This window comes from Strix aluco, chromosome 21 (assembly GCF_031877795.1).
Source record: "Strix aluco isolate bStrAlu1 chromosome 21, bStrAlu1.hap1, whole genome shotgun sequence".
Lineage (NCBI taxonomy): Eukaryota > Metazoa > Chordata > Aves > Strigiformes > Strigidae > Strix > Strix aluco.
In genome coordinates, this window is record NC_133951.1 from 3,550,961 (window position 1) to 3,577,391 (window position 26,431).

Here is a 26,431-nt window from a genome sequence, read left to right on the forward strand (position 1 = left end):
AAGTATTCCTGTAGAGTATTTGACTGAAGAACTGATTAAAATATTTACATGTTCGTTTTCTCTGCATTGTGGAGCAATGAAAACAAGGTGAGTCACTTCAGACCTGAGTTCATCATTATAGTGATGGTGGATGCTCATCATTTAATGAGCTGAGGAACAGCCAGTTGGTGGCTATTCTTACCTTTCACATGAAAACAACCAAACGACAAATCCTGAAGTGGCTGTGTCCCTCCGGTGCCTAACTGAGAGCCTGGGAGTGCAGCTGCCTTACAAAACTCAGGGCATTCCTGAACAATTTATTCCAATAGTGAAACTTTATAGAAGAAACCCCGTTTCAGCCCTGGGGGGGGTTACAGCACACTTCTGCTGCCTTTGTGGCTTTGTGTCCGAGAGATGCTTCTGCTTTTTCAGAGGACTGCCGGAGCGAGGTGCTGCTGCTGCTCACAGTTCACCAGCTCTCAGATGCTGCCGCTACATTTCTAACCCAGAGCAGCAGCTCCCAGGTCCTTTTTTTTTTTTTCCTTTTTTTTATGCATAGACTTAATTTTTGTCTCGTCGTCTTGTTTATATGCCACAGTTATCCTCAGTGAATGAAGCACCATCTCCCTTGCACATGTTCTGGTCTAAAACACTGGACAGAATCAAAAGTCAGCAGCTCCTCTCTGGTTTTTGGAGACTCAAATTCCAAGATTTTGCTCAGATTTATGTCAGTTCCAGTAGGGATGTTTCAAGTGGATTAGCTCGGCAGCCTCTTTCACTGGGGAGGGGAGCAGCTAGAGACAAGGACACTGCAAGGTCCTGATAGCAGGTACCACAGTCTGGTGTTTCTCTGCAGGGGGTGATCTTCCAGACCCATCCCTTACGTTGCTGTGCCCCTGTTTTGCTCACCGATAGCTTATTTTATTGCACTGACTATCGACTTCTAGCAATGTCTCTGCCAGCTGAGTGGCAGGATGAGAGGGCAGAGCCCCGCAGCTTCTCCCCCAGGCCTGGCCCTCACCTCTCTGCTGCCATTGACCCTGCTGCCTCCAGTGACTCCAGTGACTTTGTGTGGCACTTCCCAAAGAGCACTGGAGGGTGTCCGGAGCCCCCTCAGGAAGGTGAGGTGTCCCTGAGCCCAGCCTCGCCCTTGCCTTGTGCCTGTGCTCTTGCACAAAGCCAGCGTGGGGACATCAGTGTCACCTGCAGGCATGTCCCAGCAGAGGAACATGTCCCTGCAGAGGACGCATGTCCCCTCCGTGTGTTCTGGGGAAGGCGGTGTGGGGTGTATGTCTCCACGGAGGACAGCAGGTCGTGTGTGAATCCTCAGTGGTGTAAGCGCTTCTGGTGTCAGTCAGGGAGAAGTGTAAAACCTGTGAGCGGGAGTGCACTCCCCACCCCGTCCCCACCTTCCCCAGACCAGTTTGCTGAGACAAGCCTTCAAGGTGGTGGGACTGGTCATTGCTGTGTCCCGCAGGAGAGCCTGGCCAGGGGGAGGCGAGGTCCCTGCCACTGCGGGTGCTGCCAGGTGCTGCCCACCCACCTTTGAGTTTCAGACAAACACATATCTTGTAAACAGAATCCCAGAATCCCAGAATCATCGTGGTTGGAAAAGCCCTTGAAGCTCCTCCAGTCCAACCATGAACCTCACACTGACCGTTCCCAACTCCACCAGATCTCTCAGCGCTGGGTCAACCCAACTCTTCAACCCCTCCAGGGATGGGGACTCCCCCCTTGCCCTGGGCAGCCCATTCCAACGCCCAACAACCCCTTCTGCAAAGAAATCCTTCCTAAGAGCCAGTCTGACCCTGCCCTGGCGCAGCTTGAGGCCATTCCCTCTTGTCCTGGCCCTTGTTACTTGGTTAAAGAAACCCTCGCTGTTGTGTTTTTCCATAGGGAAAAGTTACTTCTCCTGCAGGGCGGGGCTGCCCTCCCTTACCTCCTCGCAGTGTCTTTGGGGGGGGCTGTCAAGGCCCGTGCCCCGTGTCCCATGGCGGTTCTGCAAAGCCTGGGAGCGTTTAGTGACAGAGCCACGCGTGTTCCCCCCTCCGCGCAGCCGTTTCCACCGGGAAGGGGGGGCGCGGCGGCCGGCAGAGGGCGCGGAGCGGCGGGAGCCCCCCCCCCCCCCCGGCCCGGCGGGGCGGAGCGGGGCGGAGCGGGCAGGGCTGCAGCATGGAGGGGAGCCGGGCCCCCCCCCGGTACGGAGCGCTGGAGTCCACCCGGTGGCCGCCGGCCGGCGCGGGGCCAGGTGAGCGCGGCGGGGCCGGGCCGGGCCGCTGCCGGGTCCAAACTTTCCTCCTCCCCCCCCCCCCCCCGGTGGCTCCGGGACTCCCCGGACACCCGAGCCCCGGGAGCTGGCGCGGAACCGGCGGTTTCAGCCACCAAACGGAGCCCCGCGGGTGCTCCCGGTACCGGTACCGGCACCGCCGGAGCCCCCGCGCCGCGGCCACCGGGAGTGGGGTAGGAGAGCTGGGGTGTGGGGGGAGTAGGAGGAGGGAGGGAGGGAGGGAGGGAAGGGCTGGGTGCGGGAGAGGGGTGAATGGAAGGAAGGAAGGGGCGGCTGGAGGAGAGAAAGGACGGAGAGAGGGGACTGGATGGGAGGAGGGATGGCGGGGGGGGAAGGAGGATGGCTGGGGGAAGGAAGGAGGGAGGGAAGGAGGGATGGCTGGGGGGGGAGGAAGGAGGGAGGAAGGGAGGGATGGCTGGGGGGGGAACGAACCGGGGGAAGGAGGGACGCAGCCCGCCACCCGGCTGATGCTGCCCGGGAGACACGGAGCCGCGGTGCTGTCGTGCCCGGCCGTGAGCATGGCTGTGACCGGGAGACTGGGGTGCCCACCCTGTCCCTCGCTGCCTTTTCCCCTCTCTGACCAGTTCTTCCAGTAGGAAACGAGGTGGGCAGACGGGGAAACACCGCCCGGCGGGATTGTCCTGGGCAATCCCTGACCTTGGGGTGGGGGGAAGGGGCCCAACGCTGGGCTGTGGGCAACATCATGGGAGGGGAAGCTCCGACCGCTCCCCTTCCCCATCCCGTTCTGCTCCCCCTTTAGCCCCTTGCACCCAGCGGGACAGGGACAGGCAGCTGGAAAGGCAGGGAAGAGGGATGGAGCAAACTCCAGCATCCTGCTTGGTACTGTTGCGTGGGGGCGCTGCCCCTGGAGCTGCTCAGCTCCTTGGTGAGCTGCCTGAAGTTTTAGTTCTCCTTTGTGCCTTTCAGCATGGCAATATGTGTCCTCCCCGCACACCTCCGCTGCCTGGGAAGCGTCTGTGTGGAGACCCTGCCCTTGTGGGGTCTGACCACTTCCATCACCTGGATCCTCCGCTCCCAGCAGCTGGGTGACATCAGGGTGGTCCAGGGAAGGGTCAGACACTTGCTGGACGCCGGGTGCTGGGTATGGTCCGGGCATCCCCCCTCAGTGCAGCCACCACAGTGGGCAGGTTGTGGTGGCTGGGATGTTTGCTGGTTCAATCCAGTTCTGTAAACTCCCAGCTCCTGGGGGATCCTTGTGATGGGTGAGAAAGTGGCAACGGTCGGTGTCTTTTTTGAATGCTGCTCTGCTGTTTGCTACCATCCCAGGAAATCTGAGGCCAATGCTGCAGAGCACAGAGCACACGCAGCCTCTTGCCCTGCTTGTGCTCAGGAGGTGACCCAGGGGAGCGTGCACACAGCAGCGGGGTGTTGCAGAGGGGCTACACCCTGTAAGTCGGGGGGTGGGTGATACCCCCTGTAAGTCATCCCGAGGTACCTCACCATGAGCTCTGGTCTGTTTTATGGCTGTCTAACATGGTCCCAGTGGTGCTGGCTGTGCCAGGGGCTGCATAAACACAGCCAGAGAAATCCCCCCTGGCTGCAATGAGCCAAGGCTGCATGTTTCTCCCTGGTTTACTAGAGGGGGGACTGGCAGGGAAAGAGTGCCGTGGTCTGCAGGCTGCCAGGAGCTGTGATTTCTCCCGTCTGAGCATCATCCTGTGCTCTGGGACCGGTGTGCTTGGCCACGCATTGGTAGTCCTGGAGGCTGGTGTCCCTCCTGCCAGGCAGTGGGGGTGGCGGGGATAGCACCCTGCCTGACCAGGCTGCCCCAGAGCGAGGCAGCCTGTTACCATTGCTCTCGTTAGCGAGCTTGTGAAGCAAGACCTGATTTTGATGGGCTGAATGCCCCCTGCCCGTGCTGCTTTCTGTGGCAGAGTATGGCACACGGCTGAGTTAAATGCCTCTTGGGATGGAGCCCAGGTAAAGAGCTGACCCCCTCCACAGGGGACTGTCAGTCAGTTGCCCAACCTTAATCATGAAGTAAATTGCTCGAAACTCAACCCTGTGCTGGTTGCTGCTGTGACTCATCTCAGGCTTGCTGCTGGCTGTCTAAATGTTTTCACCAAAGCCATGTGGAGTGTAAGTCTCCAGCTATTATACTCCTCACTAACAATATTTGTTTCCCCTGGGCCATGTGTGATGATTAGAGCACCTCCAATCGAAGCTTTCTCCCCTTCCTTGGTTTGCCAGGTTGAAATGGTGCCAGACAGGGGTCCTTTGGCTTGGGCAGCATGGGGCTGGTCTCTGTGTCAGGCTGTGCTGTTGTGTGTGCAGCTGTGGGAGTTGAGGGACCCCTGGGCAGCGTGGCTTGACATGGGCATCATCCCTCTCCAGCCCCAAAGGGGGGCTCAGGACTGTGAGCTTGATCACAGCTTTAATAAACACCCCTGCCTTAGGCCCTCGCTGGTGCCAGGCACTTAGAGAGGGCATAAGAGACATATTCTCAGCTTTGGCAAAACCACCTCCAGGGAAATCTTTTGCCCAGATGTCTGCTTGCAGGTTGTGCCAGGTTTTAATCCCTCATGAGCTCCGAGTGGCTGCACTTGCCATTTGTGACTGCTGTATGGTGTTGCTGCCATCGCACGTGTTCATGGGTGCACAGTGCCCTTTGGTTTCACCACCATCAGCAAAGCTGTGATCTGGCCCATGCCTCCAGCTGCTGTGGCTCGGGAACTCAGCATCACCCCGTATGTGCCTGGAGAAAGCATCTCCTGAGCTAGCAGGGAAGATCCACACACATCCCAGTTGGTCATCAGACTGATCTCTTTATGTGGAATCACAGAGGAATTTGGATCAGAAGGGACTTCTGGAGATATTGAGTCCAACCCTCGCTCAAAGCAGATTTAGTAGTTAAATCAGGTTGCTCACAGCCTTGTCCAGGAGGTATCTTGTACCAAAGATGGAGATCCCACAACCTCTCTGATCCCTGTTCCAGTGTCTGAACAACCCTTCAACTGGCTTCTCTCAGCATCTCCTGGTCCATCCGTGCTCCAGCCCTGCCCTCACTCAGATGTTCAGGTCTTGGCATGATGACCTGCGGCCCTGGGCAGATGCTGGCAGATGGAAGGAGTCTCCAATCAGCAAGTTCATCTTGTCATCCTGTCATCAGCTGCATGTTGGTCACCTGTATGGATTTACTGGCCTCTTGTGAGGTTTAGTGGATGGTTTTGGTGCAGAGGCATAGCTCTGTGTCCGTGTCCAGGTGCTCCCTCTCACGGTTCATGGGCTTCATTGTGCAGGAGCACTCACCTGGCATTGCCCTTCCACTGCTTCTGCTGTGAAGCATCTCCAGGCACATGACTGTCCTCTTAGAGCTTCTTATCCAGGACTTACTGCTTTGGTGAGTGGTTCCCTGGCACACCTGAGGTCACACCTTACCTGAGGGACACAGAGTGCCATGATCCCGACCACACCACCTGAAGGCACAGCCAAGGGCTGAGGACCTTCCAGCTCGAGTCCTGCAACCATGGCTCTGCTGCATGGTGCAGACCTGTCCGCTGGCCCCGCTTCACAGGAGGCTCCTGGGAAGTGCCCTACAGGAGGGTGACCAGGGAGGAGGGGTGTGTGTGAGGCAGCTCCTTCTGAGCAGGGGGGTCCCAGCCATGCTGTATTCCCCATCTCCGAGGGGAACCCACCCAGAGCTGAGCCAGGAGTTTTCTCACTCTTGTGGGCAGCTGCCTACAGGCTGAAATCAGGTCCCAGCCTCCTGGCACAGATGGGGGAGAGCAACCAGCACTGCCACCTCCTCCCTTCATGTACACAGGCGAGGATTCACCTCTCCTGTCTGGGGTGGCTTCTGCTAATGAAAAGGGAGAAGTGATGCTGACACCTGTTTGCACTCACCCACTGGGAAACAGCTGGCTGATAACCTCAGCCAAATACTTCTGCCACCAGTGATCAAAGATATTCCAGGTTATTCACCCACCCACCCAGGCCAGGAGTGACAGCCCCCCTCCCCCAGACTCACCCCTGTGCTCCTAGGAGGGATTAGATTTGTCCTTGGCTAATGAAGGCTGCAGTAAGCTCCTATCTTTGTTTATTGGAGCATCTGTAAAATAATCAGCCTTGTCATTTCAGCCTGGTCACAGAAGCAACACTTAGAGCAATGCAGCTTTTTCTTGACAGGTCTAGAGCTGCACTGAAGTACAGCCGAACCCCAGGGAGTGGCTGCCTACATGCACACACTGGCTGTACCGGCTGCACCTTCCCGGGGGTTGTTCCCTGTGTGCCTGCTGTCATCTGCAGGGGGATCCCGCCTGGCCCCGGCGCGTGGCCTCAGCTGTTCAGCGGTGCTGGGGGTGGGTGCAGCAAAATATCCCAGGCAAGAGGAGCTCTGGGGTGGCAGAGCAGCAGGATGCTTGGGATGGGGACCTCAGCATCCTGGTCCCCTAGCAACCACACTCTGGTCCCCTAGCAACCTCATCCTGGCCCTGTAGCAACCACAGTCCGGTCCCCTAGCAACGCCCTTCAGGCCCGTAGAAACAAGGCTCAGGGAGGGTTTCTCTGCAAATCTGTAGCAGAGCCACTGAGCAAGAGTTGATGGAGGGCAGCACATCCAACCCCACGCTTTGTCTAACCCATGTATTCAGCAGTCTGTCCTGAGCAGGTGCTGGCTCCTGAGAGCATCCTGATGTCTTAGAATGGGGAGTGATCGAGGATTCAGCATTAGCTGACCGTGGCCTTCGTGGCTAGGGAAAGAGGGAGATAATCTCCACGTAGTCCTTATGAGTTTCTAAGCCAGAAACAGCAGAAAACTATTCTCCAAAGCAGTCACACTAACAGAAGCCGCTTGTATTTTGGCTAACAATCTTCTCTGCCAGCAGCCTTGGAAACATGCCTTACTCTGGGAATGATTTCTCAAGCAGTTTTACATGATGGGTAGAGGACCAGTGAGTGCAGAGTGGTTTGCCTTGTGCCTTAATGCTGGTTTCTTTGTGCCCTGTAACCCTCAGCACTGGCCTGGGTCCCATCTGGGATCCTCAAGCCATGTGCTCCAGCTCTGACATCTCCAGTTCCCAGACCTTGGCTGCTCCTGGAGTTGGTGCTCCCTGGCTCTGCTTTCTCCTCTCCTTGCATGGCAAAAATCCCAAGGCTGCAGGAAGGCAAAGTCTCGGAGGGGAGATGTGCCCTGTGAAGATGCAAAGGAAGCAGAATTTGCTCCTAATGTTTGTGATTTCTAATGTTTTCTCACAGCCTGGCTTTGCTGTAGCTGCTAAGCCCCTCTCCCTAACCTGTGCTGCGTGTACATCACAGGAGAGCCAGGGTAGCCTATGTGTGATAAATGTGCTGCTGCGTGTCACTGATAACAAGCTCAACGGTGTGTCTCTGAGAGCCAGACCAGGCTGGGAGGTGGGAGCTGGCCCGGGGGCAAAACCTCAGCTATCCCCATCCAATGGGCTGGGGGCTGCTGCGGGACGTTCAGGCTCGCGGGCGCTGTGTGAATGGCATCCTCGTGTAAATCAGTGTGACAGCCTTGTGCAAACCAGTGGGACACCAGAGGGACATCTGAGTGTGTATCAGTGGAGGGTGGGGAGGCAGAGCTGGTGGTCAGACCAATGGATTGAGGTTGCTGGGCTCTCGTCCTGTCGGTCCCTGGGTTTGCTACAGCGCTCTTCTTAAATATAAATTACAGCCCCTTTTTCCCACGCTTTGCTGTGAGGCTCTTGCCTCTTGCTCTGAGCAAGTGACATCCCCTTTCCCTGCCCCGGTTTTCCCCGGTGGCTCATGGAGGTGATGCTCAGCACTCCAGAGGATGAGGAAGCTGAACTGGCCTGCTGGGTACCATGGGGGCTTTTCTGGCCAGTGGGTTGGGAAGGATGGGGTGGTCTTCATCCAGCCTGTGATGGAAGGGGTGCAGCTGCAGGAACGTCACCTCCATGACTCCTTAGCTCTGTGCTATATGGGCATTTGTTCCTGGCATGTACTAGAGGAGGGTGCACAGACTCGTGTGTTGGAGATGCCTGAGGCTTACATGGTTCTGGAAGAAGAAAGAGACATTCCCATCCTTCCCTCCAGCAGTTTTTATTTCCCTTGGCCTCCCACTTTTCACAGGAGGCGGAGACCCCTGGAAATTTGAGGCTTTCTCAGCAGCGCAGAGCCCAGCCCTGGTGTGAGCAGGGTGTGCTGCAAAGCCAGCACAAGCAAGCAAAATGATGCTTGTTTCTCAGGCTCAGAGAGCTGCAAGCTCAGACGAGATGGCCTGCTGGCCTCCGAGGTCCTCTTTCACACAGACACTTCATGCCTATGGCATGTGTGTGTGGAGCTGTGCTCAGCGAGCCGAGCTGGCTTTGATGCTAACGCAACAGTGAGCAGCCCTGTTCCAGTGCCCAGTCTCACTTAAAGCATAAATCAAGACAAAACACAGTTGCTGGCAGCTCAATGCTCTTCCATATGTCGGTGACTTTCCATGTGCTCGTTGGGTTGTCTCACAGCAGAGTAGCAAGAATTCTGGAAATGAGTTTAAAACTCTGTACGTGCTTGGTGGTTGTGCCAGTCTGGTGTTTGCAGGGAGAGGGGTCCCTGTGACAGCCCTGTGGTCCCCATCAGCCTCAGCTCCCATCTGATGTCTCCTGCTGGCTAACGTGGCTCCCATTTAATTTCCAGAGGACGAGATTGTTTCCATGGCTGACTCCACCACCACCATCGATGACATCGAAGGAGAGCTCTTCAAAATCGAGAGGATCAGGGAGATCCTGGTGAGGAGGGAGTCAGAGCTGCGGTACATGTGAGTACCTGCCCTCCTCCGGCGCTGTCCCCGCTTCCCAGAGTCACCCCAGCGTTTTCTGCCTGCCTGATCAAACATGGATCATCCCTAGGGATGGGCAGAGCTGAGGCTGCTTTCCACCTCATTTTCCACCTGGAAGCTCAGCCTCTCCCACCGCTCTGGCCTTGCTCTCAGAAGGGGCTTGAATGGGTCTCTGTTACAAAGCTGCCACTGATGCTGTGATGATTTGAGCCAGCTTATTTCCATGCGAACAGAGTTTATGATACAGGTTTAACTACACTAAATGTTCCCATATTTAACCACAAGCCCCCCATCTTCTCAGTGGGTCCATACTCTTCCTCAGTGCATGGCTCTTGGGCTGGGCTTGGAAGGGACCTGAGGTTTGGTGGCTCCCTGCTGTTCTCTGGAGATATCGCTCTGCCCCAGCACGCAGATCTGCGGCTGTTGAACAGCCACACGACCACAGTTTACTCTCCCCATATTGAAGTATTGCACATCCTCCCAGCTCCTCCTTTCCTCCTTCATCCCCTGGCTGCTGGGGACATGAGGACACATTGGGGCTGGACCAGCATCGGTGCCTGATGCCTCTCTCCACACCGCATCCTGCTCTCCGCTCCCGGCACAGCCTTTGCAGCCAGATGAGGAGGGAAGCTTTTTCTCCGGGGTCCATTTCAATATTCAAAACAGTTTTTGAGTGAAAATCTGTAGGCCTTTCACATTTAAAGCAATCAAATAGCCACTGTGTTGCAGTGGTACTAACCAGCACTTAAGGTGATAAAGAACATTTTCCCTGGGTATATCGGGAAATTTTATGGTTTGGGAGGAAAAGGACCAACATTTATAGTCTGGGTTGGTTAATCTTTTTAATACCACTAAATTGCTATAGTCAGGCCAGTCTTGAGATCCTGTGCTGTCAGGTCAACACAAAGCCTGGGATTTTTTACTGGTAATGGAAAAGATCATATTTACTGGGCTGCAGCACTTGATATGCTGCTTTTTTAATGTGTCTGGGTCCCTACTGATACCTATGCTACAGGGATCACCAAAGCCTGGAAATACCCCTGTAAATTTGCTGTCTGGAGAAGCTGTGAGCTGGACTGTGATTTAGAGGCTCAGATTTGAAGTGGTGACCTCTTTGATGCACACTTCCCCTGAATATATTGTTGAAAAGGGGTTTTGGAAATCATAAAAAATGTAGTTGTTAAATGCTTTCCATGGCAACCGGTACCTAAATCGCAGAGGTGCTGTCAGAATTCACATCTCTTGCTTTTTCTTATCCTTTTATTTGTTTTCTTCTTTGGCTTATACCTGGAAAATAAAAGGAAATCACCCACAGAAACCACATACCAGGGTGGACATGGCTGCAAAAGTGATCACTTGGCAGTTTGGAAATGCCAGGGTCGCGTGTCTGAGTGGTTTGGCAGTGCTGTAGGCAACTCGAGCCTTGGCTCTGCGGGGAGGAGCGTGGCTCTGCAGGGCAGGGAAAGCTGAGGGCTTCCCTGAGCATCGCTGCTGGAGAAGAGGCATCCCAGACCTGGGTTCTGCAGGACAGGGTTAACAAAGATGGGGACCTGGGGCTGTAAGGGGTTTTTTTTTTCCCCAATGGGGAAAAATGTGATATTCAGGATGGCTGGAGTGTGGGGCTTGGGGAGATGGACATCTCCATTGATGTGCTGCCAAATGGAGGAGTGACCTGTCTGGTCAGTCGATAGCAATCAGTGTTTTCTTCTTGGAAATGTCGAACTAAAACATTCCAACATTTCTGAGATGTCTGTGCTCTGGAAAACAATGAAGCTCCCAATAGCTTCTGTCCAACCTCTCCTTTTATAGAGCAAAAAGAAAGGTCTGAAACTCCTGTGGGAGATTCAGCTCCACACTTCACCCACTCAGTGCTCTGATGTGCTGCCCAGGGCCAGACAGGGGTAGTGTGGCGATGGCTGATGCTGCAGTAAGTTTTATCACCAGTGGTAGAAATAATCTCAGCTCCAGCAGCAGCCTTCTGGGTGCTTGTCTTTGCAATCTCTCCCAAATTTTATTGAAATGAGAATTTTTATTATTGCCCATTTATTATTCTCATTATCAGTTTTTACAGAATTAAATTCCAATTTAATTTTAATAATATTTCAGTTATCATTTGACTGTTTATTTTAATTTTAGTAAGTATATCACTAGCAATCAGCCTGTTGCCCGTGTGTCCCATGCAGACCTCCCCACTGATGCTCTTTGTACAAGCTCAGGGCTTAGCCACCACAGGACTATGAACAGGCAGTAAAAGGACAAACAGACCTCCCTGTTCTCCACGTGCAGCTCCCAGACATTGGTGTCGGTGGACCTGCTCAGTGTGGTATGCAAACAAATGAAGACACTGTCAGATGGAGCAAAAATCTGACAGAGCCAAGAGGAAATCTTCTCCGCCTGAGATGATCTCCTCCTACAGCAATATCTCACAGGGTCCCTCTTTGTCAGTATGTTTATTTTCCCTTCCCTTATCAATATTTCTGGTGTCCTCAGCTCAGCTGACAAAGCTGCATCTTCAAGTAGCTCCAGCAAATATGACTCATCCCAGAAGGGGTGGACGGCATGACTCAGTGGAAGGATCTGCAGGATTATTGAAGATGCAGACAGGGCTTTTAGTAACACATACTTCAAAAGTATCAAGGCACATCTGTTCAAGGTGACACCAGCTCATAGGTCAGTCATGTTTTATCTGTAGACACAGATCATGTGTTCGGGTTTCTTGTCACTCATGGCCAAGGAGCTTGCTAGAAATCAGAATCCTAGAATGGTTTGGGTTGGAAGGAATGTTAAAGATCATCTAGTCCCAACCCCCCTGCCATGGGCAGGGACACCTTCCACTAGCCCAGGTTGCCCAAAGCCCCGTCCAACCTGGCCTTGAACCCTTCCAGGGAGGGGGCAGCCACAGCTTCTCTGGGCAACCTGTGCTCTTCCAGGTTGGACAATTTCCCATGTACCCTGCGAAGTGTCCAAGGGGTCCTTCTGCATCAAAGGCTTGGACAGCCTTGGGAAGCTCATTCTAAGATGCTGGGGTGCTTAGTAGGGCTTAGCAGGGTGTATGGTGCCTCTATCTAGGTGAAAAACGGGTTGGCTGATTCTTCGTAGTCAACATTTGAATATGCTGCTCTTCTTGGAGGCTCGGTCCAGACAGGTTGACCAGTGTGCCCTGCGGTGTTGGTACTTACCACCATCTTCATGAAAGTGGTCAGTGAACATGATGTTTAACGGGGGCACGTGCTTCCCATCCCACCCCATTTATGCAAGGCACTGTGCACAGGGCAGCACAGGTCCAAATCCTGTACGGGCACGTCTGGTCTCCAGCTGAGAGGTTTGTGCCACCAGATATTTTCCCAGCACAGACTGCTCATGTTTCAGCACCCATGTCATGTAAAACATCCAGGGCTGTGGTCACAAGTCTCTAAGGTCTAGGGAGCTCTTAGATACAGGCATTTCTGAGATATCAGTGGATTAGTTGCACTGTCATAAGGAAATGGTCCTTGTCAGAGTGTCCACATCTACCTCAGGGTGATGTTGGGAGCTCCCTTTTCCGCTGGTGGAGATACTCAGCACCATTTGAATGTGCAGCCTGACCCCAGCACCTCTGCAATGGGGCTTCTGGTGCCATTGCTGGCTCCAAGCTCCTGGAAGATGTGTATTGAGAGCATGAGGACTGATATGTCAGTGAAGAGATTGCTTTGTGAATGCACCAGCTGAGCAATTTGTGGTCCGGGGGCATGGGAGCCTGTTACATCTGGAAAACCTGGGGTTGGATTTTGGACGCAGGCACTTTCTTTTAGCTTCAGGCCAGGTAACAGAGGTGGGGAGATGTCAGATGGTCTGGCCAGGGTGGCTCACCCATGCCAGTGTAAGCCTGGAGAAAGATGAGAAGCATCCCAAATCCCAGCTCAACAGTCCCACCCTGATCAACAGATACAGTGCCTTGCCACGGGGTGGCACCTCAGAGAGTACTGCCAATATACATCTTTTGTGGGGGCTTGTAGAAACTCTTCTCAAATAAGCCAACAGCCAAAATCCCTGATCAGGGATTTAAGTTCCCAGGTACCTTAATGCCAAGGAAATGGTGCTTCACTGGCTGGTGGCTGTCTGGACTGTGCTGAGGCTCGGGATGTCAGCAGGCTTTTCCTAATCTTCCCAGTGAGGGATAATGTGTAAGGAGCCCAAGAAAGGCTCAGAGCAGAAGAAAAAGTGTCAGATGGGTTGGTCTCGTCATGCTTTGGTTGGAGATGTGGCTGGCCAATTTTGGCCCTAGGCTGACGCAACTTTGGAGACTGCTGGAAGGGCAGACGGGGCTGGGCAGCCCTTAGGTCACTGCTTGCTGTGCGTATGAGTTGCTGGCAGGAAGCAGGAGGACTCTGAGGAAAGGACCCTAAAGGGTAAAGCGAAGAGGTTTCTAAAGCCAAAAGCTGCTGGCATGAGAGAGGTCAGGAGGTGGGGAGCACGGCCTGCAGACCAGAGGCAGCACTGGGGTTATTGGAGTTGTGACTTGTCTCATCTTCTGTGGTGTCACCTGCCCATAAGAGATCCTCAAAGATGGCTTGGTTCATGGTGGAGAGAGGTCTCAGCCGTGAGTGCTATCTGCTCTTGGGCTTTCCCTCACCACGGGTGAGTGCATAAAGCTCTTCAAACTGAAGCACTGGTGCTCATCATGCCCAGACACCATCGTTCCTCGGTCTTGTCCAAGCACGGCTTTAGTGAGGGCACAGGCATGCGATGTTTTAAATCAATAAATAAATTGGGTTAAGTCTTCTCTGCCAGCCCTAGTGAGCAGTGAGCAGCACCTGAGCTGATACACCCATGGAGAGGGCTGAGTGTCTGTGGTGCTTCTGAGACATCATCAAACTGCCTCCAGCACAGTCAGGGCTGCGCATCCCCTGTCCGCTCCATCAGCAGCTGCCGCTGACATTTGAGTTGAGCCCATCCTGATCGTTGTCTTGCTGCTGTCGTGTGGTTTGAGCCAGAGATGATTTCACTGCCTGCAGCTTCAGCAGGCTCCTTTTCTTCTGTTGAAATGACCTTGTTTCTCAGCGGACACCCGCAAAGTCTGCCCATTCCCTCCCTCTGTTGTGTTTCATTTTCTACCTTTTTTTAATTCTGCAGAAAGCCAGTGTAAAAATGTCAGATCTTTTTATGTAGCAGCAGCTTCCATTTGGTTTTGGATTTTGCTGTTTGGGGATTCTTTTTTGCAAGAAGGAGAAACACAGCTGCTATTGCGTGGTGGATGTGCCAGGTTTTAATAAGGCTTCATTGTCATTAGAGTGATGAAACTTTTTCTTTGCCAACAACCCGTAGTGCAATCCATGTAGCTCCAACAAAAGCACTGAGATGAAGTGGGCTCCTATTTCCCATAGGAAGGCAGGTAAGTCTGTGCTCCCTGCCTTGGGCACCAAGTGCATTGCCCTCCAGTGTTGGTTGGGTGTTGCTCTCGAGGTTTCCTCTCCCAGTCTTTTCCTCAGTGGTTTCCTTTGTGTCTCTGCAGGATGGATGACATTCAGCTTTGTAAAGAAATCAGCCGGCTGAAAAAAGAGCTTCAAAAACTCATAGCTCTTCCAGGTAAGGCTTTGTAAAGCTTCAGAGAGCTGCACCCTACCGCTGCAATCAGCAGAAGGGTTTCCATGAAAACGGCTCTTGAACAGCTCCTGCCTGGGATGCTCCCAGAGACACTGCTGCAGGCAGTACAGGAGCATCAAGAATCATGGCTCCCTGAGTCTGATGAGAGATCTTCCATGGGAGTTCTGCTGCTTGCAGTACTGCCAGGGAGTCCTTGTCCAGGCCTGGGCTGAAGGGTGAAGGAAACAGAAAAGAAGAAAAAACATGAGCTCTTTGAGGAAGAGCATTGGTCTGGTATAGCAGGACAGGAGCTGAGTGAAGTGGCAGTGAATGCCAACACAGGGGGACCTGCCACGTACACCGAGGAGAATCCCTAAATGAGTTGAGAGGACAAGCAGGGGACATTGTCAGACCACACCATGGAGGGCCCCTTTTGGAGGTAGCAGGAAGGGAAAAGTCTTCAAAGGCTTCAGGTATGTGAAAAGCAATGAATTCTTGCTGCGGCCATGTCAGAGCGGTGTGTCAGTGCCGGGGCAGAGGGCAGCAGCTGCTGGGGAAGGATTCCTGGCTGCAGCCAGGGTAGGATGGGTGCTAGGGGGATGTCATGCCAAAGGGGCTTGGCGATGTCCCTGATTCAGGTGAATTCATCATTCAGGATGTTGAAAAGAGACAAACAGTTCAGAGCAACATATGTGAAAACTCCAGCTGGGAGGAAATGCTGCTTTTGTCACCCCCCTTACGATGACCCTCCATGTCCCTGTCACAGCCAGAGCCACCCTTGTCCCCTCACAGCCCAGGAAAGGCCAAACCTTGTTCCCCTAAAGGATCCACTCAGCCAAAGTTTTTAAATGAAAGCACATGCCAAACAGCTCAGGGTTTGAATGAGAACGAGCAAGAAAGGCTTCACCACAAACTGTGTCCATCGCTGTTCATAAGGCTGCGCCTCCTCCTAGGACATCGTCGTTCATCCCCCAGCAAGGACTTTATGTGTGTTTTCAGAACCAGATGGGAGACATATCCCTGCTTATTTGTACCCGTCCAAGCATTAAGATTTGAACCTGGGTTATTTCCACCACTCGTATCTCTGTGGAAATGCTGCACTCACTGAGCCCAGTGAGTGTGTAGCAGGAGCAATGCCTGGGTGCAGACGAGGGACCAGCTGGGCACATCTGCTTCCCAGAGCAGCAGCTCAGCTCATCGCTTCTGTACCCAGGGTTATCTCAAAGCCAGGAGTGGCAAGAAACCTCGACCCTTTCTAACGCCGTAGTGTTGCTATGCTGTGTGTTCTTGTGAATCTTCAGCACGCAGTTAGAGCCCAACTGCTGCTTAATATGCAGGTCTTGATCAGTTTAATACAACCTGGCTACCTCCAGAGAGAGGTTCAGACAGGGGAGGGGAGGATTCTGGCATAAAAACAGGACCTGCTTGCAAAACATAGACCTGAATCTCATGCGGGCTTTTAATTCAAACACCTTCTAGTTCATAAAACGACTTGACCTAAATGATGGCTCAGGACCAGAGATAAACTTGGCCTTTTCTGAAGCTGGAAAAAGGTGGGTGGCTTTCCTTCATCTGCTTTGGTCTTTCATTTCTAGCCTTTTCAGCATTCCCAGGTTCATCTGAGAGCAGAAATGCTGCTTGCATCAGAGATGCTCTTTTTGTCTTTTTTATAACTTGACTCAAATCAGACTGTGCTGGAAAAATCCTGCAAATCACTGATCTTGTGAGTCTATCGCAGCAGATCATTTGTAAAAATGGGCATTGAACATTGTTTCGGATGAAGATTCAAACACGTCAGCGCTTACTCAGAGCTCAGCCAGACCTGTGGCCTGAAATCTCACCAGACCAAGGTGCCTTTAGTAATTCAGAGAGGTATCGTGGCCATGATGGACTCTGACATCAGCAAGTTGGAAAAAAAGGTGCAGTGTTTATACAGTGGGTATGTTAACTCTGACATGCTCCCACTCAGGAATGCAGATTGTTAATTAACTCCAAATAGCTGGTATGTTTGTGTACAGCCTGATGCTTCTGATTTGTATGGCATCCCAATGACACTGTAAAGTGCTCCTATTCCCACCAGGCAAGTGGGGGCTGCTGCACAGAGACTGCCCTTGGCCAGGGCACTTTGCATTAACTCTTCATGCTAGAAGACCAGCATCTGTGGCCCAGACCTCAGTCCAGATCAGCTTTCTCTGCCAGGAAGCTCGAGCTCACTCCCTGCACAAGACCACAACCGTAGGAGAAACCTTTGTTTCCTGGGGACGTTTCCAATAACATGATGATTATGAGAAGTTCCTCCTACTCAGACCCTGCAGCAGCACCTCTGATCGATACATAGCAGACTTCAAACTGCAAATCAATACATAGTTTAGGTAACTGCTGAGACCCAGCCTGCAGGGTTTGCTCCTTACTGTGAATTTCGCTGCATTTTTATTTAGCTAAAGGAAGACAGGAGATTGATCCAGCCTGTGCTGGATTGATTTTGGAGCTGGCTGCTGAATTCAGAAATGGTATTAAACAGCTGCAGCACAGACAGTCTAGTTTCCACCTAAAGTAGCTCTCCACTTATATTTAACACTCCCTAGCCCTATCTCTATCATCTTCATGTATCCCACTTTACCATTATGTACCAATATGTATAGAACATGACTTCATAGTGATGTGAGAGTTTTCCAGGTCTTCACTAACTCACTGCCCAAAGATATGGAGCCCAGGTGGGTCCCACTGTGCTCAAGGTAGGTCAGTCTGGGGGTTCAAGTGACAACCAAGGCTAATGCATGCAAAATAGCCCAGCAGACATTTTTCAGCCTTGTTGCTGGGGTGGGAATGGGGCTGACGGTGGTTTGAAAGGTCAGATGCAGAGGATGAGATCACTGGATCCCCTTCAGCAAGGGAATAAGGCTACAAAACCAGTGGATCGTATTGGTTTTCATGTCTCCGTACGTATGGCGCAAGTGGTGGTGTGTGGTGTATCTGGGCATTGTTGATAATTCCCTGTACACAGCTGGTTCCTCAGGCACATGGAGGGCCTGGCTCAGAGGTCTCTGGACCCCTACCCAGCTCAGGGCCAAGGTGAGACTGGTTGGGTGTGCTGACACGGGAAATGTGGGTTAAGCACATCCTGGTTGATGGATGACGTCCGAGTCTGACATTTCTGAGCTCGATGAGACCCGGTACCCAGCCTCTTCAGCAGTGCACGGTGAAGGCGCCAGGGGAGCCAGCCATGGTCATCTCCCACCAGAGAGGTCATCTTGTTGAGGGGCCCTTTCTCTGCTCTGCAGAGCTCACCATTGCTTCTTGCAGTGCTTAGCCGCATTAAAAATTTGGGGAGAATCTAAAAATTCAAAGTTTGATGACACCAGACCTGTCTCCTCCCAGTCAGGGTGGTTTGGGATGAGGTTGTTGCTTATTTAGCAGCCTGGATCCAGGTGCTTACTGGGGTTTGGCTTCAACCCCCACTCTCATATCTGCTGCTGGGTTGAGCAGAAGCAGAACAAGCTTGGCCTTGACATGGGTGGGATGGACCCTGTTGGTATGTTACATGTGTTCCCTGTGCTGCAGAGAATGAGAAGTCCAATGAGGAGAAGCAGAGGGAAGAGGAGCTGGTACAGCAGATACACAAGTTGGTGGAAACACGGGATTTCCTGGTGGATGATGTGGAGTTTGAGAGGCTCAGGTAGCTGGGTGCAATTTATTCCTTACACTGAGGACAGTGCAGTCTGTCCTCTGATCTGTATCATGCCTTGCCAGATGCTTCTGGATGCCCTGCTGCTCCTTTCCTGAGTGGTAACCGATCTCTTTGTCACAGGGAAAGGGAAGAAGACAAGGAAATGGCAGAGTTCCTGCAGAGTAAGCTCTCCAAAAGCTACTTCCAGAAAGCAAGTAGGTGGTTGATGAATTTTATTCCTTGCATTAAACCTCCCTGGCAGTTTCTTCCCTTTCCTAAGCACTCTGTCTCCAAGATTTCATTGCTCTGCATGGGGCTAGCTTACCATGAGGCCATCTGTTGCTGGAGGAGGGTGTGGGGAAATGGCAACAGGAAGGTGCTGCTGCTTGAGATCACATTGTGGAAGCATCCTGAATCAGTACAGATGATATGCTTCCATTTCCTTCCTGGCATTCCCCAGCCACCGTGTCCTATGAGAATGGGGATGGGTATCCTTTTATGGCTGATGTACTTCATCTGACCCTTTCCAATCACCTCCTTACATTTCATCACACCAATACCTAAGGTCACAAGCTGTGATATCCATCCAGTCCTCCTCCCTTCATGGCCTCTGACAGCAGGCCACTCTCTTCCCTGTGCCTCCATCATTACTGAAGGAACACCTCCCCAGTGCCATGGGAGGCATTTCCAGCCCAGGGTCCCTCTGCCTGTGCCTGTGTCCTGCCTGTGGACACCCACAAAGCACACATGGTGATGTGCCTCCTGGATGCAGGAGCTCATGCCCAGCTGTGGGTCTGAAACGGGTCAGTATCTTAGCCCTGAAAGGATCTCTAAGAAGCAGCAATGGCCTGTACCCTTATCACCAGGCAGACACTGTTTCCTCTTTCCATAGCTCCTGTCAAAGAGAAGAAAATGACTTCCAGGGGGCAGCAAACCTCTGCACCATACATGACCAAAACGGGCCTCACCCTGCTCAAGGAGTGCTGTGGCTTCACCTGCTCCATCATGTAGGACAGCCCCCAGCTCCTCTGCACAGGACATGACCATGGTAGTGTACATGTCCTGGGAGGCTGGGCGGGCAAGAGGGGCTTCCCTGCTGTGCTGAAACGGCCGAGTGCCTGTGCGGGGTGGGTGAGCAGCAACGCCTCGACATGCACAGCTCCTGGTGCTGCGTGAGGGGCCACCATGCTGCAGCCCTGTTCTGGAGGGTCTGCCACTGGGGAGAAGTGCTGGAGCCCCGCCGAGTCCTGAGAGAGGGGCTGGAAGGGAAATGGTTGGTTGTGGTTAGGAGGAGAAGAAGGTGGAGGGAGTTGGGTGGAGGGGAAAGATAGATGGAGGGCAGGGAGGAGCAGAGCCAGGCACACTGCAGGTAGCGTACCCCAGGCATCCCCTTGTAAGTATGTACAGGAGGGAGTTGTTGGTCAAATGTTCCCCTGCTGTGCACACCTGGTGCTCATGGAGTTACACCACCAATGCCTTTGTCTTCTCTGAAAGCTTAAGAAGCTATCAGGACTTTCTGTCCTGGGGGTCCTCATGTGCCTTCTCCTGCCTGCTCCTTCTCAGCAGGTTGCAGTTAAATCACTGGCATCTGCTGACAGCCACAGGTGCCCAACTGTAAAGTGATGTGCCCATTATTTTTAAAACAGAGTTTACTGAGGACCAGGCCATGTCAGTGGTACAGGACTATCCTCTGGCTGCTGAGGGGCACCCAGACAGTCCCTGTCCATTTGCCAGTGGTTCAGGACATAAACTCATTCTGAACATTGTCATTTTGTAGAAGTCTCACAGAGTGGCAGACCCATGGAGAGGTGCTTCTTGCCAGTGCAGCCTGGTAGGGACTTCCCCTCCTTATCCCAGGAGGAGGCTGAAGTGACCAGGCTCACAGAGGTGGGTGGTTGGATCCTCGCTGGACCAGCTCTGCCTGGCTCAAGCTGCCTCCCTACTCTTATGCCTATGCATGACACTGCTCCACAGGACATGCTGCCAAAATTGGTGTTTGTGAGGTGCAGACAAGTCAAGCAAGGCCTAAATAGCTTGGTGTGGGATGAAGAAGAGGCTGAACTGGTGATAGGTGGTGAGCTGAGCTCACTCCTGCCAGAGTGTCGTGCAGACACAGGTGAACCAAGTCTCAGTTGAGATGAAGTAATGTCTATAAGGATGTGCTTTAATATAGCTGAAGTGAAATTCTGTGCTCTAGCACCACAAATCTGAGTCCAGACCTTACAGCTCCTCACAGGGCAGCTGGCAAGGAGGTAAAATCACTGAGCTCCCACCTTCCCCTATGGGCTTCACCCAGTATGAGCATGGCCAAAGCTGAGTGCTAGGTCCTGGCTGACAGCATGTGTGACAAGCACTCTGTAAGAGGAAGATGATGGTAATGGAGGTCCAGTGGGTTGTAGTCTCTTGAGAGGATACAACTCATCCTTAATATTGCTGGAGACTTCCGTTGTGGTAGGTGGCCTGACACGCAAGAGTTAGTCTCATTGGTATTAGGCCCTCTATAAAGCAGGGTTGGGTCTCTAGCCTTTGCAGAAGGGAGGCGCCAAGGGGATCCCATGGTTGCAACCCATGGTTTCCTATCTCTTGACTTTCCTCCCCAGGTCTCCAGCCAGAGCCCACAATCTGCTCTCCTCCGAGAGTTTCAATTTCCCGTCATTGTTCATGCTTCCCACTGCAGCACCACCACCAAAGAGACTTCCCAAGCAGGCTGGTGCAAGCTTGAATGATGGCATGTGTCCTTAGTGCCACGTCAACTGTCATCTCCTCCATGACATCAACAAACCCCAAATTCCACCTGAGCTCAGCTTGGAAGAGGTGTGTTGCAGCAGCAGCAAACAAGTTCATGACAAAGAAGACCAGTGCAGTCCTCCACCTGGACAGAGTAATAGAAAAAGCGCTGGGAGCTAATGTTTGGAGAACGTTGTGCTCCACTATCCAAGATATGCTGTGGCCACAGATGATGTCTCATCCTTAGCCTTGTACCACCTTGTGAGTCTCTATGGGCTGATTCATGAGGACTCTTGGTGTCTGGGTTTTGTTGTGTTTGCATTGGTGTTATTGCAAGGTGCTCTATGGCTCTGGGTGGAGCTGAGCAAAGCGTGAAGGGCAGTCCCCAGAGCTGGCTGAATGAAGGGCTAATTCTTGTGAAGTTATCACCTGAGCACAGACCCGGCATGTTGAACTATGAGCAGATGAGTTGCTTTCTTCACCTCACTATTACTGGATTCAGTTTTCAGCTCCAAGAAAAAGGAGGAAATTAAATCAAAAGAGAAAAGGAGAAAAATTCCGAAGAACAGGGCAATATGCAGAAGGAAATGAAAACCAAACAGGAAATTGTAATAGTGGCAGGGGAAGGTGGAGACAGCAGGTGAAAGACACTCTCACTGCCAAGAGGGCATTCAGTCCCGCTCTCCAGTACCCCGAAAGTGCCTCTGGGCTTGGCACCATGAGCCAGACATAAAGTCCTGTGCAGAAGACTCATGGCACCCTGAGGTCACCCAGTGTGTCAGTTCCTGTTGTCCCTTCTGAGCATCCACCCGTGTTGAGGTGGCACAGCCAAAGCTGCTAATGCCCATCGTGGCAGGACAGGGGCTGTTTCCTCCTGGGTGTGAAGGCCTCTCACATCTCCTGCCCTGTAGGCTGCTATGGCTTCACTGGGTGTCCGGGGGTGGCCTCCCATTTGGGTGGCTGCCCAAGAGCTCTGGCTGTACCTCTGGCCAAAATGCTGATTCCTCCAGCTCAGTCCTGCTGCAGCTTGCTGTAGGGTCTTGAGATGGTGTTCCTGCCTGGGTCACTGTCCGACATGCCCATGCCAGTGAGATGGCCACAACTCATTTGGCTCTTTCCATTGCACCTAATAGCACATTCATCCTTATAAAATACAATTCAGGTGGAATCCTTCCTAGTGCAATCCCATAATCAGGTCCAAGTTCCTCCTACATTTCTTTATCCGCACTGCCAGAAAACCCAGTGTGTGGGAACCTGTTCTCCAACCTTTGCAAGGTGGTGTCCACTCACTTGTCTTTCCTGAGCAATCTCATCCCCATATGGATCTTACCAGCAGCTGGAGAAGTCCACAAACCAAACCAGTCCCTCTGCACACTCACAGACCAGGGTACAAGGCCTGAATGGGCCAACATGACACCTGGTCGTCTCTAGCAAACTTGACACCACTTTGGTCTGTGTCACCTCTGAGTTGACTTCAGTGGTCTCATTCTGAAGCCTGCTTGCTTTGTGCTGCTCATTGTTAATGTCCTACAGCATCCTACAACCACCATCTGCCAGTTCATGGTGCTCTCTTTGCTTAGTGGAGGCTTCAGTGTGGGCTGGTGGGAGCAACCTGAGATCACAGCGGCAAATTAAGTCGCAGAGAGCTCCTCTCTGCTTTGTCAACCCTGTGTAATGGAATGCGGTGCAGTACACAGCTGGGGCTGTTGTCCAAGCAGGGGTGACAGGCCATCATCAGTAGCATCCATCCTGGAGTTGATGGGACAGATTTGGTCACTCACTCCCTGCTCTTCCAGAAAGTATCCAATGGCTGCTTTGCTTGGTCACTGTAGTCACGGATGTGGTGCTGCGGGTGTTTGCTTTGATCCACACAGACCAAAGGCTCAAGACCCAGAAGGCCCCCCTCACTGTCCTTGCCTTCCCCGGGGTCTTCTTGGGAACGGAGAGTAACTAAGCCAGTTTGTTTGGTTGAACTGAGAGGGAGCCAAAGCCCTTGATTCAAAAGTTGCTGATTCATCCCTACCTCCGGCCTACAAGGCCCCAAGACCCAGACTGCAGCTGCTGAGCAGGCAGGGAGGATGGCCAGGGGGACATGGGCAAGGTCCTGGACTATTGTGGCCTGTATTTTGTGTGGCTGGTCATGGTGAAGGAGACAGGCTGCTGTCCTGGTCATACCATACTATTTGGCCTGTATTTTAACTGAGGGCAGAGGTGTGCAGCACACGGGAGCAACACTGTTTCATGTGCATTGATTTCAACCCAAACAAATAAATGTCTGTTGGAAGCTTGGTTCAGAGATGTTTTCCCCACCTGGGACCTTTGTGGAGAGATTCTCAGGCTGTGTCACAGCAGGGTGGTTGAAGTGGAACAGAAACAAGATCCTAAATAGTCAGGCTGGACTTTGGAGTCACCTGGTATTGCAGGTGCACAGAGCAGCTCCTGCTGCTGCAGCAAGATAGCCAGCCCTTCCATTTCTGGCTGTTGACCTAACATTGCACTTTTAGGCCAGCCTGAAAAATCTTTGGAAAGGCAAGAAACTGCCTTCCTGGGTTAATACCCTTTAATGCTCAGAGCCCTGAATTCTTTTGATATATGTCTTCACTGGTAACAGCCTTCTGTCCTCATCAAGCCTCAATGACACCATTCATAGGGAGGCTGTGGAACATCGTCTTCTATATGTGGCATTTTGCTTAGTGGAGCACTGAAGGGGGTCTGGCTGCACCATCTCTTCTCTTGGCCCTCCTGTATCCCGCCCCCAAGTGCTCTCAGAAGGAGAAGCAGGACTGGCAGGCCTGCAAACCATAGGATCTCATGGGTTTCGGTGTTTCCTGTCCTTGGGATGGGTCATTATGAACATAGGAGAAGTGCCTTATGGTGGACATGCTGGAGAAGGCAAGGAGGTGGGAGATGGGCTGAGTAGGAGCAGAGAGGTGGGGCAGAGTCTGTGCTTTGCTGGGTCTTGTCAGTTGTGTAGGACCAGGGAAGCTTGCAGTCACTCACAGATGCGACGTGCTTTTATGCCAGCGACTGCTGAGAGGGGACCAGGAAGCTCTGGCACCCACATCCTCTCTTGGAGCAGGTGGCTGGAATGCACAAAACCAATGCTCTAATTCGGGTTTAATGACTTCCATGTCTTTTGCCATCTGGCACCCAATGGTGCTTGGCATGCCAAGTCCCGGGGAAGTGCTAATCATGGGGTGAACAAGCCAGCAGTGTCTTCTGAAGTCACTTCTGAAGACAGTGGTCAGTGCTAGCACAGGGTTGTCCTCGTGCCTCCTTGCAGAATGCCTAAGAGAGGAGGTAGCAGGTCTCCAGGTGAGCATCCTAAGGGATCCGGAGCTGACAGCGTCTTTCCGTACAGCCGTGCTCTGTGTCAGAGCGTGTCTCTTGCACTGCATGGTGGCCTCTCTGCATCTGGCCGCTCTGGGGCACAAGCCGCTCCAGTGGGAATCCCACCATCAGTGCTGGGGCAGAGCTGTCCCGCAGAGCAGGGAGTGCAGCAGCGAGCACTGGCGTTGCCAGCTCATGCCCACACTGGTGGAAGAGCAGGCTGCTCCAGAGGAAATGTTGACACAGTCCAGATTAAACGAATGACAACAACTCAATGTGCTGGGGATTTTCCATCAACAAGAGGCAAAACAGACTGCAGATTTAGCCAATACTTTAATCATCTCTTCTCTGTGCCAAGAGAAAAAAAAAAATCTTACAAAAAAACCCACCCAAACCCAAAAAACACAATGCAAACAAATGCAAACCCTGCGATTCCCCAAGGAGAAGTCAGGCTATTAACACAAAAAAGCTTATTATCCACAGCATCACAGAAGAGAAACCCTGATACCTGATTAGGTAATTTTAGTCTTTGCGTCCATATCCCACGGCATCGTGAGTCACAAGAAAGTGAATAGAGCCCAAGAAAGAGAATAGAGCTGGTAGGAACGGCATCTTTGCGATGCTCAGCACACTGTGTTCGGGCAGTGGGTCCTGCCATCTCCTCTGCTGGTGCTGAGGTCCCTGAGCCAGCAGGACAGCTCCAGCAAGCAGGAGAAGGGGAGCATGGTGGATGGTCCAGGAAACCCTGGCAACCCTGATAGTTGCCTCTCTGGAACAGAACTCCAGGACCAGCACAGCTCTAGCTTGGCATCTTCTGGCATCTCACAAGTGATGAGAGCAGAGCTTGTCCTTCTGATCAGCTGGGGATGTCTCGGCTGGCTTTGCCTTAGAGGGTTTCTTTCCTTCCCAGCTTGCCTGGGAAAGGGAAGAGGAAGGATGAGTTTCATAGGCCGGAGCAGCCAGTGTCTGTCCCCCCCACCCCTATACCCCTGGTTCCCCTTCCAGGCCAGCCTGACCAAGGATCCCTTCACCTCAGTCATGACAGTGACAGTGCACACTTGGGGTACGGCCTTGTCCCCTTTAACCCATGGGCACAGTCTCCTGCCAAGGCTTCTTGAAGAGGCATCTTTAGGTGTTCCTTGTCATGTGAGGAGAGGTGAGGAACTCAGGTTATTTAGACATCTTGTAGCCATCCAGGGCACAACCTGTACTCTATAAGCTGGTCAGAGCCTCTCCAGTAGTCTCATCTCTACAAGGACACAGAATCATTTGGGCTGAAAAGTCAAAAAGTGCTGTTGTGGTGGTCTCATCACTTTGAGTGTGCTGCTGGCTGTGAAGACCACTAGACATGGCTCAGACAGGAATCAGATCTCCTCTGGAGCAGTCAAGGAAATACCCTCTTGTCATGCCTTCCCACCTAGGAGAAGGCCAGAGACAGCATCTCTTCTGTGTCACCCCTCTCTGTCCTTCCAGCAGCTTGGCTGGGTCTAATCCAGGCTGGTGTTAGACACAGCTTTGTCCCACCACTCTGCTCATGACAAAGACATCTGGCAGGTCTCTGGGGATAACTCCCTTCCCCTGATGTGCTCACAGAGATCCCTGGGCTCCTGGTTTCTCCCTCCAGTAGCTTATCTGCGATCCCTGTGGCAGACAGCCTGACACTGACTCTTTTCAAGAACTTGCTCAGCTGGTCAGAAGGTCACAGTGCTGCATCTGAGGAGCAATGCCATCCATCCAGCGATATGGAGGAAGAAGAGTTAGTTGCAATGCCTCCCAGAAATATGGGACTTGAGTATGGCTTACTCATGCCTGGGTAAGGACTTTGTTTTGGGGAGGATCTGCTATCTTTGTTCTGCTGCTGTGGCACAAATGGCACATAAGAAAAGGCAAAGTCTGCCCTCAAGTTTCAATTGCTGGTCTCTGACTTTCTAAAATCAGGCATTTCACTGTGTGGGGGCATGGATGGGGCCACAGAACCAAGCATTTCCAGCAAATGATGCTGCAGACCAGCATCCGCACGTGCTGTGGCTTCATGTTCAAGATGGTGAGGGGTGCTGGGGCTGAGCAGGAGCAGACAGGCCATCAGGACCAGTCAGGAGCACAGGTCTTCAAC

At 52.6% G+C, this 26,431-nt stretch overlaps 1 protein-coding gene across 1 annotated transcript; it reads left to right on the forward strand.

Annotated features, from left to right (window-relative positions):
• The first annotated feature begins 2,145 nt into the window (after positions 1 to 2,145).
• Positions 2,146 to 23,277, forward strand: LOC141932907 (bMERB domain-containing protein 1-like). Its single transcript, XM_074847139.1, has 7 exons — positions 2,146 to 2,227; positions 8,891 to 9,011; positions 14,524 to 14,597; positions 18,156 to 18,270; positions 18,403 to 18,476; positions 19,154 to 19,309; positions 20,862 to 23,277. The coding sequence occupies exons 1-6, from the start codon at positions 2,152 to 2,154 to the stop codon at positions 19,270 to 19,272; spliced, it is 579 nt and encodes a 192-aa protein (XP_074703240.1). The 5' UTR covers positions 2,146 to 2,151; the 3' UTR covers positions 19,273 to 19,309; positions 20,862 to 23,277.
• Positions 23,278 to 26,431: the final 3,154 nt, after the last annotated feature.

Excerpts from the sequence above, each read along its gene's own strand:
- LOC141932907 (XM_074847139.1), top strand. The coding sequence starts at position 2,152 with ATGGAGGGGAGCCGGGCCCCCCCCCGGTACGGAGCGCTGGAGTCCACC. Across the intron at positions 14,598-18,155 it reads AAAACTCATAGCTCTTCCAG|AGAATGAGAAGTCCAATGAG; the intron begins GTAAGGCTTTGT and ends CCTGTGCTGCAG. Across the intron at positions 18,477-19,153 it reads AAGCTACTTCCAGAAAGCAA|CTCCTGTCAAAGAGAAGAAA; the intron begins GTAGGTGGTTGA and ends CTCTTTCCATAG.